This window comes from Diuraphis noxia, unplaced genomic scaffold (genome assembly GCF_037042655.1).
Source record: "Diuraphis noxia isolate RWA-SAM2 unplaced genomic scaffold, SU_Dnox_SAM2 contig0004, whole genome shotgun sequence".
Classification (NCBI taxonomy): domain Eukaryota; kingdom Metazoa; phylum Arthropoda; class Insecta; order Hemiptera; family Aphididae; genus Diuraphis; species Diuraphis noxia.
In genome coordinates this window covers 52,690,273-52,713,469 of record NW_028301714.1, presented here as the reverse complement: position 1 = coordinate 52,713,469, position 23,197 = coordinate 52,690,273, and the positions used below count along the sequence as shown (strand labels likewise).

General features: G+C 27.0%; 1 protein-coding gene across 1 annotated transcript; it reads left to right on the top strand.

Moving 5' to 3' along the window:
• Positions 1–2,965: 2,965 nt before the first annotated feature.
• On the top strand, positions 2,966–21,986 carry LOC107171833 (putative inorganic phosphate cotransporter). Its single transcript, XM_089226223.1, has 7 exons — positions 2,966–3,143; positions 19,613–19,752; positions 19,841–20,071; positions 20,624–20,932; positions 20,993–21,142; positions 21,203–21,577; positions 21,648–21,986. The coding sequence occupies exons 1-7, from the start codon at positions 3,110–3,112 to the stop codon at positions 21,804–21,806; spliced, it is 1,398 nt and encodes a 465-aa protein (XP_089082349.1). The 5' UTR covers positions 2,966–3,109; the 3' UTR covers positions 21,807–21,986.
• Positions 21,987–23,197: the final 1,211 nt, after the last annotated feature.

The window sequence follows — 23,197 nt, the reverse complement described above, 5'->3', positions numbered from 1 at the left end:
AGTGTTAATTATATTCTTGTTTAGAGGTTGGCGGCTGTAATGAACTGATGAACTGAATGATATTTGTTATGAATTAAAGGTGATTGTTTAGTATTTCTGATTGTGATTCGGGAAGTCTGTGTCTTATATTTTGATTTGTTTTGGTCTGTTTACGGACATTTCCAATTTTGAACTTTTTTTTCTCTAAATGTAAAAACAATTTTAACAAGTGCAGTTAAAAAGTGTGAACATTTAATACAAGACTTTTGATATATATTTTTATACAATATCAGTTGATAAATATTAAAAATACATAGATATATTTTTTTATATAAGCATTTAAAATTCGAATTTTGACAAAGTTAATCAAATTTAAAATGTATAAACGATCGCTTAGTTAAAAAATTAACAATTTAAAATTATAAAATATTCAATTATATAACTAAGGATAGAAACTTTGAAATAAAAATGTCCATAAATAGTTCATATTGTATAACTAAAAAATACAATAATTATATAAATACAGTTATTTTGTACAGATAATTTAAATTCAAATTTGGACGAAATTACACATAAACATAACAATTTATTTCATAACTATAAATATACCTACATCAGCCTTCAAGATTATTTCCTCCGTCAAATAGTTTTGTGGTCAGAATTTCGCAATTTTATTTTAATTATTATTCTGCATTATCATTAGGTACCTATTTAATTTTTGTAATTAGCAATACACAGCTATGAAGTACTGTTTGATTCGTATCGTACTGCGTGAATGTTTTCTCTGATTAAATTGCATTTTAATTAATAACTAACAGCAAGGTATGAGTCTTTCAGTACTTCCTTGCTGCAGTGACACGCTGGCATGGATAGTAGCTAAGTATATATTATAATAAACATAGGTACAGGGTGATACATCAAGCATGTTCGCCTCAATTTTATTGTTTGATCATGTATCTATCTAAATTTTGATTTTTTTTTTTTTACATTTTGAAGTATACTCTACTTTAAAACCTTGAAATTTTTAAATATTTTTATTTTAGTGGTAACAAGGAATAAGAAGTGATCCTAATAACTATATAACTATTTATATTGACTATTTCCCTTTTTCGTTGTAGTTGTTTTATTTTTTTTAAATGTTTATAATATAATAATATCTATTTAAATACAAATTTTATATTTCCACCGATTGTTTCCAGAATTATCAAACATAATGAACTAAAGATAAAATTAATCAATGGTATATTGGTATTAAAATGTCCATAAAAAATGACTAGAATAGTATGGTAGGTGATTGTAGAATAAGTGCAAAAATCGTAACTTGAATAATAAATATAGATATATAAGATATAATTAAAACATAAAATGGCGAATGCTTGGTGAACCACCCTGTAAACATAAATCATAATATATATGTAATATATATATAATATATATAATATGTAGTATGCGGAAATTGTAGAACCTTGTCTATACATCACCGAGAACTTTTTTTATCTTTTATAATTGTCGACACTTTTCTTATTCCGAAGACTGACAGCAGCAGCTATAACCATTTCTTATAAAGCCTTAATCTTTATTTAAGTTTGTGTTAAGAGAAGGTAAGGTTCGTATCATTAGTGTCGTTAATTTGAGTATTATATAGTCATAATAAATAAATTATAATCTATAGTAGTCTTATTATTGTGTATAATTTGATGGTTAATTATTTTAACTGTTGTTACTCTGATATTCTGATGTTATAATTAAATGTATTAATACAATACATTATCGGAGACTGTTAGCCGGTTACGTGTTAACTGCGGTCTTGTATGTGAAATATATTATATGTTATATTGATTGAGTTTAACGGGTTGATATTTTATGCTTATGTACCTATATACCTTTTCTTGTTTTCTTTAAAGCTTAATTAAAAGAAAGGGAAAGGCATCCTCATGAAAAATGAAACAATATTTTGATTTTTAGATAACATATAATTTTTTGGTTTGACACGTGTGTACCAACCAGCTATTATTTTGATACCAAATATTATGATTTAATTGATTTGATTAAAGCAGTGATTCCCAACCTTTTATGAGAATGACCCTAAAATTGTAAATTTATTTTTTCACTACTCGTTAGCCTTAAAAAAAAAAAAAAAACCTAACTGCAGACAAAATTCACATTTTTCACAATAAATTATGTTATAAAATAATAAAATTAGAAATTACACTTAGGAGAAATTTACCAATCATCTAAAATATTCAAAGCGATCTTTAATGTTTGAATAATATGCACTTGTGATCGACTATAAAAACCTCCGTGACCCCAATTTGGACATAAGGTTAGGAACCGCTGAATTAACGGAATAATTTGTCATTTTCTATAATATATGTATACAATTTTTTCGGTGTGAAGAATGAAGATAGGTAGCGATGGACAACGATCTAATTCAAAAAATTCAAGTCTTATATTATCTATTTAAATTAATAATAGGAAAAGGTTTTTTTTAACGTGTAAGTAAACTGACAATATTATAATACATGGTTTGGATGTAATGAATTTTTTTATTATAGGCTATAGTTTATTATATGATCACACCCGAATGCAATTAATAGTATACCAGCTGTTGATGTTAATTGTTGTACATAATAGAACATTAATATTACAACATTGATATTATTCTATATTCACAGCTCATTAAAAGGAGATTATAAAAACATAATTTTAATAATTTTATTATTGACTATTATCATTGTAATATCTATTAAAAACCTATATTATATCATAGTATTGTACTCAAAAGTCAAAATCTAACATAATGTTTTGATAACAGATACTATGATCAGTTTAAATGGTTATATTAATAATATAATTCAATGTTTCATATAAATATGATTACATTTACTGACGTTGCAATGAAAGTCCAATAATATGGAAGTGGAAATCGAACGGACGACGTTTATTATATTACTTATAAGAGGTTTATCGTCTTATCGAAGAAATTCGTTAGTTAGTATTTGCTTACGGTTGCTAGTTGGTCTTATAGGCGTAATGTTAACATAAATATAATGTATTTTTTTCGAAATCGATTTATTAATTATTGTTTTATTGAAGTGCTTAAGAAAATATAATTCATAGTGATACTATCATGGAGAACGAAAAAAAAGAAGAGGATTATAAGGGTAAAACTATAAATTTATAATAATTAAATATATTTTGTTATGCAAAAGTGATGAAATACGCATTAGGCAGGTAATGCAACTTATTAGTCACAAAACAGGCTTATTACATAAATAAATTTAATATCATTATTATAACTATAAAAACAACAATTTAGGTAGGTATTTTGTAAAATATTTTCAAACTAAAATATCATAAAATATCAAAATTATAGAAATCTAATAATTTATCATGAAACATGTTATCTATTTTATAAAATTGCAATATTTAATGAATTTATAGTCTCCTGTCAAAAAGCAATTCAATTTAGCATATTATAATGTGAAAACAAAACCAAAAAGGGGAAAGTAGGTAACCGCTCTGCTATACGGTAGTCGTGTGTAACTCGTCATTGAGTAGGTCACTGCAGCAGAGATGACAAAATTTAGTTTTACCTATGACAAATTGGAGGTAAATTATAAATTTGAGAATTTTTTTTTTTGTTATTCCCTTTGGTTGTTTACTTGAGATTTACAAATATTATAGACTTTTGAAAATATATTGAAAATAGGTCACTGTAGATAATTAAATTTAAATTCAATGATAAATAATTACATACGAAAAATGATACTGAGTGGAGACACGGTATAAACTTTTAATAGACAATAGCATGAAATTAAATATTAATAATATAAATATTATGTAAATGTAATTGTGTACTTATATAAAAGACTTATAATAATCATATTATTAATTATTCATGTTATTCTTAAATGTATTACTCGTTTAAATATGGAATTTCGTTCCAGCATACAACTCACGAAGAGCCTTGTATTAAATTTTCAAGCATTTTGACCTACCAAATATGTTTTTGTCGATATTTATCAAAAAAAAAAAAAGTAAAATGTCAAATGTCAAATGTTTATTTGTGTATAACTCAAAAACTGTATCACGTTTAAAAATTTTTATATTTACAAACATTAGTTGAAAAATTTAAATATATACGGTAATTTACAAAATGTTATGAAACTGATTTTGAGTAATAATTTCAGTTTCCTTATTTTGTTTTCCTTATTTCTAACTATTTTGAAAATCACCATGTACTAGGAATTTTTTACTTTTAACTCCCTCCCCTTAAATTAATAACGAGACGGAATATGTTATCTGCAGAAACCACTCTCAAAATTGAAATTCGAGGCATTTTTACAGCTCTAAACGATGATAATAAACATTATATCATTGAAATATCAATACGAACATCGTTCTGTTCAATATCTAAAATAAGTACATCATTGTAAAATCTAATAGCGATAGTCTTATATCCACTCAAAATCTGAAATATTACATACCCATGAAGAAACAATAAGGAAATATAAAATAAATATGTCTTTATTTTTTTTCCTCAATTTAGTCATTACACAACTCTGTTGTCAATAGTCTATAAATATTAAACTATTATAGACACATTTTCATTCGTAATAATTTTATACGTAAAGCCAATATTCAGTAAACTAAGGCTTAAGAGTATATTATATACATTATAAATATACATATATGCATAATGTATGCTTGTGTTGTCAACTAAGTTATGTGTGCAGTATATCTATATTGTATTATAAGCATTAAACGTAATAACTTAGGTAGGTGACCTCACTTATTTTATTATTATTAGATTCTGAGCGAAACGATAAATGTATTTATTAGTTGTTATTTTTTTATTATTTATTAGTACCTAATTATTAACTTACGATTTAGGTAGGTAAAAGCTATAACTACGAGTCTACGTATATATAGGTACTGCGCCTTGCAGGTAGATATACTCACTATACCTTCTATGATACATTGATATGCTTATATTTATATAACTACGCCATATATAAAAATTTATAAGTAGATGTTATATATAACATTTATTACATCAATTTAGGGGTCGGCAACCTTTTTGATGTCAAGGACCAAAACATAATCATACATTTTTCATGGGCGTATAAAGGATAAGCATACCTGTCTTATTTATTTTAAATGAAAATGTATACTGTGCAGTGATATACTTATATCAGATTTAGTTTATTTGAGTTTATAAATGTTAGGCATATTAATTTAAGAAGGACGTATCTACAAACAACGTTTTAATCATCGGCTGGGATTGTCGACTCTTGATCTAATTCAATAATATGATGGTAAAATTGTAACATTTTGACAGATCATAAGTTATAAGTGTTATAACTTATACCTAAAGGATAACTTTCATAATTACGAATTAAATTAAAATACAAAACAGGTATCAACGAAGCAATTACAAACAATTGTTAACTAAATAATACTAAGTAATTACATTAAAAAACAAAAAAAAATTAAAATAATAATTATTTGAAAAAATTAAAAATATTTGGTATAAGAGTAGATTATCATAAGAATATAAGATCTTAATATATTATCACGACCACGCTACACGCGGTTAAAATCTCATATTATGACAGCCTGCAATGCCGCATTAAGCCAAATTACCGCCCTTATACATTGAAACCAATATATAGTATGTCTTTCACCTATTTTTTTATTGCTATCATCACAAATACAGAAAAAATATATTTTAATACGTTTCTCCGTTAGTTTTAAAATATTAAAGTGTATACAATACATTGACTACTAATATGTGAATATTTTATACTTGACATTTTTTCTTGAAACACATTATTTAATTAATATTTGTAAATGAATATTCATGATATAATTTATTGAGAATTATAATTAAAAAGCGGGTAATTTGTGGATGTTGCTCTGCTGTACAGTAGGTTACAAGTGGGTTACTGTAATGGATGGGATTAAATTTGAATCCAATGATATTATAATATCATTGTATACGAAAAACGATTCTGAGCGGAAACGGTTTATCTGTCTAGGATATATTATAGATTATTAAAAATTTTCATATCTTAGATTTAAAAAAAAATTTTTTTATGAATTTCTAGCATAAAATAATTTACAAATTATCATGATTTTTACATAATATGTTGTCAAAATTTAAACTTCGAATGCTTATAAAAAAAATTGTGACTTTGTATTTCTTTTATTTTTCAACTGCTATTGTAAAAATATGTTAGGAGCCTTGTATTAATTTTCAAGCTTTTCTACCCAACAAATAAATTTTTATCGAAATTTATAGAAAAAAAAAACTAAAAAAGTTGAAAAATTAAAATGTCAGTAAACAGCTCAAAAAAAATCAAAATATTTTGAAAATTTTATAAAATATATAAAATGCCTATATAAACATTCAGTGAAAATGTCAAGTATCTGCCGTCATTTATTTTAGAGTTACATCAAATTAAGAAAATCGCTAAATATGAAATCCAGTGAAATCCAATGTTGTAAAAATTTAAATTTCAAACTCTCATAAAAATTTAAATTTGAATTTCTGGTCTTTATTTCATTTGTTATAAAGATTGACAAACTTTTAAGGAGTCTTGTATTAAATTTTCAAATTTTAGATTTAAAAAGAACATTTTTTATGCATTTCTAGCTTAAAATAATTTTCGAATTTTTGTGATTTTTACGTATTTTGTCAAAATTCAAATTTTGAATGCTTATAAAAAAAAATTGTGATCATAGATTTATTTTATTTTTCAACTGAAATCTTAACAATATGTTAAAAGCCTTGTATTAAATTTTCAAGTTTTTCTACCAAACAAATAAATTTTTATCGATATTAGTTTAAAAATAACTAATAATGATCGAAAATTGCAAATATCTATGAATAGTTCAACTTAAGTCGAACATTTTTGAAAATTGCATGGTGGATAGAATATACTTATATAAACATTTGGAGAAAATGTCTATTGCGATTTGTTTTAATGTTACATCAAAAACCAAAATCGATTTTGTCGAAAACTGATTGTTCGTAAAATTTCCCGTTATTCCCTTAACTTTTAGTTATTGTTTTTCTCGATTATTTGGAGAAGTATTTAGAATTTTTGACTTTTGATCCCCCAAAGTACCAATTAGATTCATTTTCTGGTCGAACGAGGTACTGAAGTCAAAAATCAAAGCACTTTTACTACCCCAAAACGTTATGACAGACACACACAAAAAAAAAAATAAATAAATAAAAACACACATCATGGTAAAATCAATACATTCATCGCTCCGCTCTGAATCTAAAATATTAAAATAAAATACATATTTATTCAAATTTAATAATTTTTTTCCTTGATTTAAAAACTGCAGATTTATGTACTATGTTCGACCAATCGATTTGTTGTAAAATATCGTCTTATATGGATATTGGATAGTGATGACATTTTTTCATCAACCAAAGCAGATCTTAGATATTTTTTTAATCTTTTTAATACAGAAAATTATCGTACCCCACATATAACAGATTTGAAAATTGCATAAATAAAAAGTAATGTAAAAAATGGGAAGGATAAACCAACATTAGTTACTAGTGTTACTATCACCGATATGATGATTTAATATATTCTTGAAAATCAATAGATTAAGTTAGTGATATAGTCATACCTATAAATACAACTCACGGCTTATAGTATAATAATAAATAAACCATTATACTCTAACTAACGAAAAAACTCACAATAATTGGTAGGTATATACCTATAGTACGCATAGGCGCACATAGGGTGTGAATTTAGGGGGTGCTGAAATAATTTATAGTACACAGACCCGTGGGGAGCGAAGCCCCCCACTACACCACCCTAATACTATAATAATTGCATTGCAATAATTATAAATTTTATTAAAAATAAAAATAAATATTTTGTAATTATATTACAAGTTATAATAACATGTAATCATTAATTATTAATGTTAGACAAGATTTAATTTTCTGTTTGATATTGCAAATGTTTGCAATATAATTTCCCCCTCTATTTTATTGGTAAGATCACTCTCAATGCTAAGCGTAGATAGCTTGGTAAATCTTTCTATCTTTCTTGGCCCATATTGGTGCGTAACCAGTTTTTCAATCTACGCATAGCTGAGAAGGAGCGTTCACACGTTGACGAAGAAATTGGAATTGTTATTCCCAATAGCTTACAGACATTTGGAAACGAACTTTTATAACATTGATTTTTCATGCCTTCATATATAAAGCTGGCTGGTAGACTATTCATTAAAACCATCATTTCTGCTGATAAACTAACTGTTGATATTTTCAAAATATCCTGATATACATAAACAGATTTATATAATAATATTTCAAAAGATATGACTATGTAATAAATATTTCAAATAGTTTATGCAGTGCTAATTTTAAACCTGGGAGTGCTAAGCACCCCCATATGTGCGCCTATGATAGTACGATACCTATAGGTATATATGTATACTCGGTGGCGCTACTAAAAACATAACACATTTTATTCTATTACTATAAAGTAATTAATTATATTAAAATTTAAAGTATTAAACATAATTTCCAATGATAGTACATATTTAAAATTCTATTGTGTGCATTATTTAGTTTGGAACAATGTCATTACCTACCTAATTTTAGTAATGATCTCCAAATAAAAATATATTAAATTATATGGTTGAGTTCTTTTTGTTTTGACACATAAAAAATTGTATTTTTAAATAATTTTAAATAGCCGTAATTTAACTAACTAGGATGGGCTGGATGAAAAACGTCCAATATGTTATTTTTTCATAAAACGGTACGGATTTGAGCCATAATTCTAAAAATGCTTAACCCGTTCTCATATTTTGAATTGACTCAATAACTAACTACTTAACTACGTTAATATGATGGCGTTAAAATGGTTTGAAATTAAATCGGTTTTAACATAGTGTCGTTTTGGATTGTAGTACTTGCGTACTGCGTAGAACTTGTAAGTTGTAGGTACTAAGTATGCCTATAACTCCTAACAAATCTCTTAAAACAATTATCTACTATACAATTATGGGCGGTTTGCGTTTGAGCGAATTGCCTTTTTACCCGTATAATAAAAGTAATGTGTTTGTGCGAGTTAACCGAGTTTCTTATAATGTGTTTGGGCGAGACAATATAATTTTTTTTATTCCTGAATTTTGTGATCGGGATTATCATTTTTCGTATTTTGTTTATCATTTATCTTTAGATTGGACATAATTAGTGAGCGAAGGTTCAACGTAGTACTGATGAGGATTCGATATTATTAAACAAATGATTGACGTGCAGTGCGGACGGTGTGACACAATATAAAAGATAAAATTGTAATGTTTATAAGATAAAACAAAAAACAAATATATTTTTTCAATTTTAATTATATTTTAACTTTATTTAAAAAAAATCTAAATCATTTCAATTTTTAATTACACTCGCACACACATAAATAAACAATCCATTTTTAATCATACCCGTGGAATTCGCGGACAGTCCCAAGTCTGTCAAAATAAGAGGGAAAATGGATTGATAAAATACAGCATCCCAGGGTATTCAAAATAAATAATAAAAAAATGGTCGCCCAAACGCATTATAATGTTTTAAAATCACTCGCCCAAACGCATTATGCTGAATTGATTAGAATTTAGAGGAACTACTTATATTATGTGCGTGAAGTCGGCAACAAGATTTTTCTGATCGGCTCCAAACAGTCCTAACTATAATGTCAGAACTTTGTAATTCATTTCTAATTGTTTTTAAGTATCATATTATATCAAAATTTGTAACTCTCTACTTTGGACATTATCAACATATTAAAATAATTACTTTGGTAGGTAGGTACCTATAATATCTATATTATATTTTGCAAAAACAAATTACAATTCGAAATAAGGCGTGTAAAAATCAAAATGATTATGGAGGAGCCATAAGTTAACACAATTTATTGCTCCGTATGGTTCCACACTCTCACAGATTTTAAAATATTGAAACCAATTGTTCAAAGTTTATTGATATTATAGGGAAACTATTAAATTTTTGTTTATCAAGACAGATAAATATCAAACCCCAGAATACTTCAGTTTGTAAAACAATTAAAAATAGTTAAGCCTATATTATCATGAAGATTTTAATTCTAAACTTCTTACCCTATAGTTCTGATGCGACTCCGTGGTAATACAAAACGAATGCAAAATGACAGTATGCCTGGGATATGAGTGGGATACATCACATATAAAATAATAATATATTGCAATAAAAAAATATAAATACCTTACCTAATGGTATTATTATAATGTTATAACTATTATTATTACTAACTAATTATAACTAATCTAATGCAAACGGAATTTAGTGTCCAACAAAAATAATAATATGATACATGTACTTCTTAAATTTCATAGATTATAATATTATATAGTAAACACCGGCCAACCATGCAGTTAATGCCTCAAACAATAAAAAAAATATATTATATAGGTATATTAATTTATTATTTTTTTTAATAATTAAAACCTCGAAAACTTAGGTAATTGTTTATAATATTAACATTAAAATATGATTAGTTATATATCTTTAATTAATTCATAGCTTTGATTCAACTGTGATAATAAAAGAACCATCGTCCACACTTTAGTTGCGATGGTCAAATGATTTTGTCATGGAGTATACCTATAGCTGATTTTTCGTGCGGTTCCATGCCTCCAATATTTTAGCCAGTGTTTTAGTATTACATAATTTACGTTCCGTATTATAATAAGGATAGATAGAGTGAGGCTATGATCACATTTTGCACTTATCGGTTGATGATTACCTATACATTCTGGTAGGTATATCGGCTGTCTAAATCAGCTATCGAAAAAGGCTAGTCCTATAGTAATTACAAAAAATATAATAATATTCATATTATGTCTATTTTTTCTTTTACTTAAACGAGTAGTTCATTTGTTGCTGAAATGGTGAAATGTCTTATAATTGTAAAAAATAATAATAATTTATAATCAATTTATTATTATTTTTTTTTTTTGCTATGCACAAATAATTTTTTATACTAATTATTTTATTATTTATTGGAAGAAAATGGCTAAGGCCGATTTCTCAACACGCGCTATTTGATAAGTATTATATAGAATAGGTTTTAACCTATTCTGTATTTCTGTGTCAAACGTATTGTTTATATGATGGTTATCAAATCTTTATAATTTAAAAAAGGTCATGGGTGATCCCCTCCTTACATTCCCCTCTCGTTGAACAAAATATGTAAACTATAGGGATATCCCGAGTGCGTCTCGTTTTTAATTTTTACCTTTTTTATAGCCTGAATGCGTTCGCATTCTTATCGACAAATTGTAATGAATAGCCAGTGTGCGTCCTTGGTCCACAGATATAGGTGCTTATTTAAGATAAAAAAATCAAAAAATTATTCTACAAATAATCTACAACTATATTCGTAATTCGTTAAAAAGAATATTATACTAATTAGATATTATTGTATAAACTAAAAATAAATAAATAACATTTTTCTTAAATAAATAAAAATGCATTACAAATAATTAGTACGTTCGCCCAAATTCAAGGGTGAAAGCTAAAACAAAATATATATTATCATGAATAAGAATCACAAAAGCCATGTAGTTCACTCTGCGTAACTAAATGAACTGAGACGCACTAAGGCTATGTCAAAAATGAGCTTTTTTTGGGACGTACTCAGATGTTACTTTCTTTTGGACACTTCTGCATAAATAACCTTTTTACCTGAAAATCAAAGATATTATACTCTCGGACGTAACACGTTTCCACCAAAAGTAGACCTTTTCTTTTTCTACCAATACCCGTTTACACCAAAGGTGTATCTTTCACTTTTCCATCAATATCCGTTACCCCCAAATGAGATCTACCTATAATTAAACCACGGGTAATTTACCAAAATAATTTGTATACTACGCTTATATTAAAATCTTTAATACAGTAATAAGTTTATTTAAAATATTAATGCTGGATTGAAAAAATGATATATTAGTGTATTTAGTTATGTATATATTGTATCTACTTATGTATATATATAATCGCCCATACTCTCCTATACATAGACATTTTTACTGAAAAAAAAAAATAAAGGTAATATCTTATAGCAGGGGTTTTATCGACTCCACCGTTTTAATATAAATTCCGCCAAATAATTGTTTATATTGATTCAATTGACTATCGATTCCACCGGATATTTTTTAATATTGATTTCGCCGACTGTTTTTTAAAAAATAACCGAAAAAAACAATTCAAACATTGTCGTCTAAAAAGAACAATATTCATTAAAGTAATACAACTCAAATACCTCATATTTTTAAATAGATTTATATAACATAACAACTTAATATTTAAAATAATATAACTACAGTTAATTTCATGTAATTTAAAAGATTATCAATAATTGTTGTAAATAATAATATAATTAAATAGAAAAATATGGTAGTCAGAAAAAAATCCAGGGAAAAATAATCCACATAAAAAAAGGCCAAATTACAATAATTAAATAAACAATTAAGATTAAAGTATTAAATTAGGTATTATTTAAAAAATGTTTACACATTATTGGTCAAATATATAAAAAATAACTATAATTAAATACTTAGGTATAGGTATAAAAAAATAAAATTTAAAGTATTATTCAAAATTTTTAAACATTGGTCATATTGTATACATATACCTATATAGATTATATAAAGTTATAATACACAGGTTATATGTTAATTAATTTAAAAATTTTAACACAGTTGGTCATACCGTATTGTCTGTATTCATATATAAAAATAAAATTGTTGATATAATTATATTAATAAATTATAAGGTTAGGTCATTATTTATTATACAAGTAATACAACATCACGTTAAAGTACAAAGTCAAAATATTTTTCATTAATATTATAATGTCAATTTTCGAGTAGGTAATAAAAGTATAATTATATAGTTCAATAAAAACGTATTGCGTGTGCTATTTCAGTTAAAAACAGGGGTTAAAGTGGAGGGGGACGCAGGAGGACTCAGTCCCCTTACCTCTGACGGCGGTTAAAAATCGTCCCCTTTAACAAATTAGGATTTTATACATTAGACATTATACCTAAAATTATATATGGAACGCTTAAAACTTTATGGAGACATCAGTCCCCTCTGGAATTTTTCCCCACTTTAACCTCTGGTTAAAAATAATTCTGGTAAGCTTTTGTTTCCTTCTTTGATTTCCAAACAGAGGTAAACATTGGTGATAGTTAATTATTGTCATTTACCATGAGTACAAAATGAAATGTGTTTATCTTATATAAGTCAGAATAGAGAATAGAGTCAAAATAATTATGCAGTGCCTACTGCGATATCCAAAAACTGGAATTTCAGTATAAATAGGAACACAAATAGTTAATTTAATTTATCTCTAACTTATTGCAGGTACAAGTTACCATATTTTATTACCTATACATCTTTAACACACATCTAACTTAAATTAGTTAAATTCGATCATTTACAACTTTGTCAACACTAGTTTTGTTATTATTTTATCATTTTTATTAGTTAACAATGTAAAATAATGCACTAATTAATTATGTATGTTAAATTACAATAAATAACTATCACAAATGTTTACCATGTAGTTTTCTCATACGAATCGACATGTCACATTACTTTTTTTTTAGTCTGCGATTCGAGCGTGATAAACGCGCGACAAGCGTAAACATGATGTGACACCTCGATTCGTATGAGAATATTGCAAAAAATTCAACTTGAGTGTTAATTTTCACATTTAAGATAATGTTCTAAAAATAAGATGAATTAACCCAGATTTTGAAGATTGAAAAAAAATTTAAAAAATCTTCATTGGGTCATCACACTGAGTACGTTTATACTAGTTACCTCAACCATTTCAGTCATTTCAGAAACACCCTGTATTGAAGAAAGTAAGGAACGTTTTGAAATTAAAAAAAACACCAAGTAGGTACAACTGGTACAAGATAACAATTTTATTATATACATCTGAAAAGAGCAAATTCTATACTACTTTTCTACATAATCACCAAACAAATTAAGGCACTTATCGTAGCGGTGAACAAGCTTTGAAATTTGCCGCCTGTAATCTCAGCCATTCTGTGATGCGCACCCGGAGGCATATTAACATAACGTACATGATTTCGGCACCAGCTTAATTCTCATTGGTCGGTTTAAATCGACTTGTTTTCCCGCGCTAATAATTAACTGTTATCACAGTTTTATATGTGTTATCAAATAGTATAATATATATTCAATATTGTTGTCATAGGACATAGCTTTTTGAATTTTATTAAAATTATTATTTTCATTTAAAATGATTAACTATAAACTACTACCTTCGTCATTTATAAATGAGATAGTAACCTGCAAAAATGAGGTATATGAAATCAGGTCTAACATAAAAGATTTTGAATCTTGCCAATAATGGATAGAAGAATTTTCCGAAAAACAAAAACAAGTTGGGTTGTTAGAAATACCAAAAGAGAAGGTCAACGTTTTGTCTGCAAGTTAGTTAAATATGGTGGTAAATGTAACAATATATGTCTGATTTGATTTTCTAATACACCTATTTATCCTGATTGCTGAATGTTAATTTACCTAATATAATATGGTTTTTAAGTTAAAAAATTGTAGGTACGTACTAGTTTATTTGTACTTACTTACATTGTTATTGATATTTGTTACTATTAGCGTGAAAAAAGTGTAGGAAGATTAATGTTTTATAAATAAACAATTTATTATGTAAGTAAAAATAATATTTGTTACAATGTAACATTTTATGTCTGGTTTGATTTTCTAATACTATACCTATTTATACGGATTGTTGAGTGTTAATTTAACTAATATAATTATATGGTTTTTAAATATTAATTTTAAGTATTAGAAAATCAAACCAGACATAAAATGTTACATTGTAACAAATATTATTTTTACTTACATAATAACTTATTTATTTATAAAACATTGATCTTCCTACACTTTTTTCACGCTAATAGTAACAAATATCATTAATAATGTAATTAAGTACAAATAAACTAGTACTTACCTATAACTTTTTAATTTAAAAACCATATTGTATTAGGTAAATTAACATTCATAAATCAGGATAAATATGTGTAATAGAAACATATACATAAATTATTACTTTTACCACCGCACTTAACTAACTAAATTAATCATTTTAAATGAATATACCAATTAGTGCAATTTCTAATTCTAATTAAATTAATAATTATAAAAAGTCAAAAACCTATAACAAATTAGCAAACAACAATTTATATTGAATATTTAATATATTATTTGATAACACAATATAATATAAAACTGTGATAACAGTTAATTATTAGCGCGGGAAAACAAGTCGATTTAAACTGACCAATGAGAATTAAGCTGGTGCCGAAATCATGTACGTTATGTTAATATGCCACCCGGAGCTCCTCATCGTCGTCAAAACGCTGTGTTCCTAGCCAGGTTTTCATCCTTGGAAACAAGTGAAAATCGCTTGGTGCTAGATCGGGACTGTAGGGCGGATGAGGGAAAACTTCCCATTTGAATGAATCAAAAAACCAAGAAAATGCTTGCAAACCTTGTCAGCAAGGAAGATGTTTTGGGATAAGCAAGGTGTGTTACTTATCGATTTTCTCGAACGTGGTGCAACAATAAACTCTAAACGGTACTGTCAAACCCTTAGGAGGGCAATTCAAAACAAGCGCCGAGGAAAGTTGTCGTTTAAAATGTTGCTTCTCCATGACAATGCCAGACCTCACACGGAAAAACGCACTCCAAAATTCCTTGATTCATTAAAATGGGAAGTTTTCCATCGTCCACCCTATAGTCCCGATTTAGCACCAAGCGATTTTCACTCGTTTCCAAGGATACCTGGCTAGGAACACAGCGCTTTGACGACGATGAGGAGCTCCGGGTGCGCATCACAAAATGGCTGAAATTGTAGGCGGCAGATTTCTACGACGGAATTTCAAAGCTTGTTCACCGCTACGATAAGTGCCTTATTAATTTGTTTGGTGATTATGTAGAAAAGTATAGTATCGAATGTGCTCTTTCAGATGTATATAATAAAATTGTTATCTTGTACCAGTTGTACCTACTTGGTGTTTTTTTAATTCCAAAACGATCCTTACTTTCTGAATAGCCCTCGTATAAATATAGGTAATATTTTAATTTTTAATTGTTAGTTATTTAATTATTGTAATTTGACTTTTTTCCCTGGAATTTTAGATTCTGAGGGGAGCGAGGTATGTATTGATTTTACCATATGATGAGTTTTTTTTTATGTCTGTCATCACGTTTTGGGGCAGTAAAAGTGCTTCGATTTTCGACTTCAGCAATCAGCACATCGTTCGATCAGAAAGTGAATCTAGTTGATACTTAGTAGGAGGTCAAAAGAAAAAAATTATAAATATTTTTTTAACTAATCGGGATAAACAAACTAAAAATTAAGGGAAAAACGGGAAATTTTACGCACAATCAATTTTCGATTTGGTTTTTGATGTAACTTTAAAACAAATGACCATAGATACATGCAATTTTCACCAAATATTTTTATAAGTAAATTAATATACTTGGATAGAATTCTATCTACTTAGACTTAAGTTGAACTATATTTATAGGCATATGCAATTTTCGATCATTATTAGTTTTTTTTAAATTAATATTGATAACAATTTATTTGTTGGGTAGAAAAGCTTGAAAATTTAATTCAAGGCTCCTAACGTATTGTTAAAATAGCAGTTGAAAAATAAAATAAATTCATAGACACAATTTATTTTTATAAGCATTCAAAGTTTGAATTTTAACAAAATACATAAATATTTTCTTTTTAAATCGATGATTTAAAAATTTAATTAAAGATTCCTTACAAGTTTGTCAATCTTTATCAATAATCTATATATATATATATATATATATATATATAAATGGAGACAAAAAATTCGAAATTGCATCAGTTGAGAACGACTGGGCCGATTTGACTCAAATTTTTTATAAATGATAGAGAATGTCGGGGAGCGGGTTTATAGCATAAATTATGGACCTAACTCTTGTGAGTTAGAGATTTAGAGACAAAAACTGAGTTACACCGGTGGCGCCCTCTAGCAGATAAAAATAAAAATCTATATATATAAAAATGGAGACAAAATGTATAACAATTAAAAAAAAATAATTATATAATATCATTGGATTCAAATTTAATTCCATCCATTACAGTAATCCACTTGTAAAGTTGTAACCTATACTGTAGGTACAGCAGAGCGACATTCACGACTTAACCGCTGTTTTTTCCTACATTCGTAAAATATATAGGAATGGAAAAAAATAGTGTTTAAAGCCAGTTTTATATACAAGAGAATCCATTGGACATATTTGATCATATATTTCATAAATTCTACTTTAACTTATTTTGTTATGAGTGTAAATTTGTAATTTACAAATATTCAGCGGATTGATAGTCGATGTCCGGCGGAATCAATATTATGTAAAAGAGTTCGGCGGAGTCGATACGCGGCGCAATCAATAGATTTTTTACAGGTAAAAAGGTAGTTTCGGCGAAATTGATATACACTCTGATAGGATACACTCTAACATTTTTGTTTGAATACACGATTTTGGAATTCAAAAACTCAAGAAGCTAAAAAATGACAGCACGAGAAAGATGCAACATTGAATAGTCAAGAAGTGAATAATTTACTAAAAAGGAAAATAATTACAGACAATTAATATCAATATTCTGAACAATAAAAGGGTATACAAATGGTATTACATGATGTCTAATATTATATAGATTATGAATAATTTATGATTTTTTAACTTTAAAATAATTAACATACATAAACATTTAAAGTTCTAATTTTGACAAAATTTATCAAAAACTCGAGAAATGTAATTCTACAGAATTACAATTATGCTTGTCATATTGCAATATCACATTATACCTATGCAATATTTGAATATTTAATATTATTATGTGAGTAAATTTAGAGATTAGCAAATTTTAGGAGTTAAGTTAGAAAATAACATGCGCATTGGGTTTAGGTACAACGCTAGGTACACCTTTTTTTATTTCTATTTTTAAATAATATTGATGCGCAAACGATGAAGGACCTTTTAAACGTTTAATGCGCAAACGATATACAACCCAAAAATCAATCGATGCGCTACTGTCTTACAAATACGTCAAAATCAACAAAAGTGATGCGCAAACAACAACCGCGGATGGCCGGATAATAAATAATTTTATTATGAATTTGGATTAAAATTTTAAAAAACATTACCTGGTGTTTAATATAGAATAAAATAATTTTTATAATATTGAGAACCACTAACAAATACGTAAAGGTTATAGAGAAATACACCATGCAATAAGACCTGAATAAATTATATAGAAATGTGATTTATTTATTATCTTAATATTACTCGAAAATGCCCACTAGGTCAGTTATTTTCATTTTTTTTAAATTAACACTTCTTTACATGTCACTAATTTTTGAAAAAATTATATTAATTAATTAGTTAGACTTATGAATGATTGCACTGCTGTATTTAAATATGATTACATTTTAAATTAATTCACGACTAAATTCGTTGCTTGCTTTAATATTCAAGACCAAATGTGCAACAGAATAATAATTGTTGGTATACAAGTAGGTACATTTAATAAAGAAAATATTTATTTATTTTCACTAAAAAGCTAGGGTATGTGGGCTCTGATCAACTGTTGGTTGAAAAACATCTGCAATTCATCTTTGTATATAGTTGTTAAAAAACAATAAAACACATCATAGTATATTATTTAAGATAGATACAATTATATCACTTACCTGTTTTCCATTAACATACAATTCTGTTTGCTTAACATTGCATTTTCCTCATTAAATGATATACCTACCTCAGTATTTGAATAATATTGATAAGGTATTAGATTAATTTTCTTGAATTTATAATAAATATCTGTCTGTTGACTACCCTATATTTAATTAAGATAAAAAAAAGCTGCAGTGTAGTTCAGTACCTATTGTATTATAATAATTACAACAAAAATTAATAGTATCTGAAACAATTTTTTCACCAAAAATATAGGTATGCAAAGTAATTATCAGTATAAATAATAAGTACCTAGTCTAAATGTATTAGTCTACCATTACTGAAATAGATAGACTTAAAACAATTAATTCATAAGTATGAATTACAATTAACCAGCATTACTGTTATTATAAGGCAAATAATATTATGTATTTTAGACATTTTAATTTAGATAAATATAAGCAAAAATTGCAATAATAATACATTATTATACTATTTTACAATTAGCTTGAAATTAACACAGACCTTGTCTGCTTACTAGAGGAAAAAAAATAAACATTAACATAATATCCACACTAATGAGAAAATATTAGTAATGCGTGTCATACAGATACCTAGGTATTATAGATCCGTTATAACTTATAAGTAATAAATGTTGGGCAACTTTCAGTTTCCAAAAAACACAAACCTAGCATAACTATTGGTCATATAATATGTTAAGTTTAAAATGTCTTACCTTTAAGTATTTAACATTAAAATACATTATAGAAAAATTTACATGGGGCGAACGACACAAACAAACATTAATACTCTTTTTTGGCATGGTTATCTCATATGGGTTGAGAGTTAATCTGTCAGTTGCCATTGTAGCCATGACTGACAAATCAAGCGCCAACACACATTTTATAGTGAGTATGATAATATATCATAATACACAAGCAACTAGTTCTTTAGGTAATGGCATAAAACTTATATTAATATAAAATAACTGTTCAGGAGTTGCCCTGGAATGAATCATCTAAAAGCACAGTATTAAGCTCATTTTTTTGGGGATATCTAATAACTCAAGTATACGCTGGGCAAATGGCACAGAAGTATGGAGGCAAATATTTCTTGACTGGTGCATTAGGAGTCAGTGGCGTCTTGACAATATTCACTCCAGCATCAGCGATACACGGTGGTGTATTAGTTATGTGTGCAAACAGAATGGTTCAAGGAATGGCACAAGTAAGTTGAAACAATGAGTGGAAATTTAAAAAAGTTTTCATACATTTATGTTTATTTATAGTACTTTTAAGCTACATAGTTTTAAAATTTAATGGTATAATAGGGTTTTCTTTTATAAACAAAATTTCTAATAAATATTAACATTTATATAATGAATAAAATGGTTGAGATTTATAATATTTACTATATTGAATGAAGAGGGTATATTATAAGTTCAGTGATACTACTTAAAGGTAGGTAGAAAAGGTAAAATAAAATAATATGCTAGTAGTAGATATTTTAATAATCTATTTTATTTATTTCTTAATTACCAAATGGGAAAATTTTGAATAAGTAACCTTTGGCATAAAAATCATGTCTCAAATTCTTTTTATCAACTTTTTTCAAGCTATTAAAGAACATATTACAGATACTAATACAACCAGTAGTCATAGCTTAACTTTAAATTGAATTACTTATATAAATTTAAATTGTGTTTTATATCTGCTATATAGCTTATAAGTATAGAACTTAATATCTTCTACATTAAAAAACAGACATATTTCGTTACAGGGTTTCATATTTCCAGCAGTTAATGTTTTATTATCAAAATGGGCACCTACATCAGAAAAAGGACGTTTGATTTCATTTGTGTTTAGCGGCACACAATTTGGATCATTGGTTATGCTTCCTACCGCAGGTCTATTAGCTAGTAGTTCAGGAGGTTGGCCAGCTATATTTTACGTTGGTGGTGCTTTGACATTATTATGGGTACTTGTTTGGTCTTTAATGGGAGCTAACAGCCCATCAGAACATCAAACTATAAGTGAGGCAGAAAAAAAATTCATTATTAACTCATTAAGTAATACAACATCCAATAAGGTAAATTAATAAAATTCTAATAATTATACAATTAAATATTATAATATGGTACTTTTGTAGCCTTTACCAACTCCTTGGAGTAAGATATTTAAGTCAATTCCTATGTGGACACTTATAATTGTGCATTTAACACAGAACTTGGGCTTTTGGATTTTATTAACAAACATGCCAACCTACATAAATTATATATTACAATTTGACATTAAATCAGTAAGATATTTACAGAATTATTACTACGTTCAAGTTAATTAACTATATATTATTATTTAGAATGGATTTTTATCTGCTATGCCATACTTAATCATGTGGATCCTGATTATAGTATTTTCCTGGGTCAGCGATTACATTAGAACACATGGTTTGATGACGAATACAAACCAAAGGAAAATTTGGAATAGCTTAGCTCATTGGGGTGGAGCTTTAGCATTAGTTTCACTCTATGTATTTGACACATCAACTACTGGAGCATTAGTCTTGTTGACTGCAGCTCTTGGTTTAAACAGTGGTGTTTTCACAGGTTTTTTGACCAATCATTTAGATTTGGCACCAAATTTTGCAGGCACATTATTAGGAATTACCAATAGTATAGCGAATCTTACATCGATATTGGGACCATTATTAGTAGGCTTCGTTGTAACGGACAGTGTAAGATTTATATATATATATATATGTATTTGTAAATAACTATAAAATGTAAAGGTATTTTTTGTTTTAGCGTAACAAAGACCAATGGGGCATAGTGTTTTTATGCTCAGCTGGTGTCTTCTTCATTGGAAACTTATTTTATGTTATATTTGGAACCGCTGATACTCAATCGTGGAATGATCCATTGATAAACAAAGAAATAAAAACAGGCGATAACAAAGACCCATGAGTTACCACAATAAAATATTTGAAGGGAATCAAATGTAAATTTATTTTTAATTATTTAAATATAAATAATTTACTCTAAATAGTTTAGTATCATTAATGATAGTATTTATTTATAAAATTTTAAAAATTGTGTATAAAATTATATCAATAAAAACAAATTATACTTCTAACTGTAAAAAAATGTCTCCTTTATCAATCACCCAACCTAGAACACATCACAAGATTTGAATTTATTTTTCAACAATCACAGAAGTGTTAATCAGCGCCCAAAGTAGTGTGCAAAGCCATTATGATTTGTTGAGTCATTTATTACCGCAACCATTTTGGATCATCCCAAAAATCGCATTTGACATGCAAAACTACACTAAAAACAATCTGTACGCAGATTCGAAACAAATATTATGTAACTTGTAATAATATAATGTGTCGCCTGTTGTGGTTAACAGGGGACTTGGTAATACAAGTCCAACAGGTCAGCTGTGAGGGATAGCCTCGCCTGGGGCTGGGTTTCAGGGGACCCAATTTAGGGTCCAACAGCTTCACTGTGACCACAACAACCAACCTCAATCAGTGAATGCAGTATATTTGGACGGCAGGACTTGATAGGCAGATAAAAGTACCTGATAGTGACGATCATATTCAGATTTACAAAATCCATAAACTATCTCAATAGATATTAAGGTGAGGACAAAATCATTCATAAATAAAATAATAAAACTATCCCGAATAACTAATTGTTATAACAATTTAAAAAACGTAAAAGGTTATAGAAAATTGATACTAATTAGTGACTATTTTTAAATAATGAAAATGCAATACTTCGTAAGTATTTAAGTATATAAATATAAATCAATAATAATAGACCAAAAGATAAAATAAAATAATTTGGTAACCTAATATGTTATTTATTTAATTTTAAATTTATAAAAAAAAATTAAATTAACATTAAAATTGCCAATTTTGAAATTTCTATATACACTTTAGATTGAAATTAAAAATAATTGATTAAATATTAATAAAGGGATTCAAAGATCTGTATCCAGTCACATACAGTGGTAAATTAAAATCAAGTATTATTTTTTGGTTTATCACGATTATATTTTAGAATCATCTTAAGATTTTTCACTCAGATTTTATTAGTATAATATATTTAAATAGATAATTTAAAATAAAATCTCAATTCTGAATACCACTGTAATCACTTTTAGGTGATATAATAATCTTCAAATAATTGGCAATAAGAAAATTGAATGGAGGATTAATAAACTTTCATTAATGAAGTACTCACCATTTTTAGAGGATTCACTTTATAGAAATAATTGAACCAATTTTCAGATATGTGCTTACATTTATTTGAAAAAAAAAGAATATGCATGGTAATAATCAAATTTT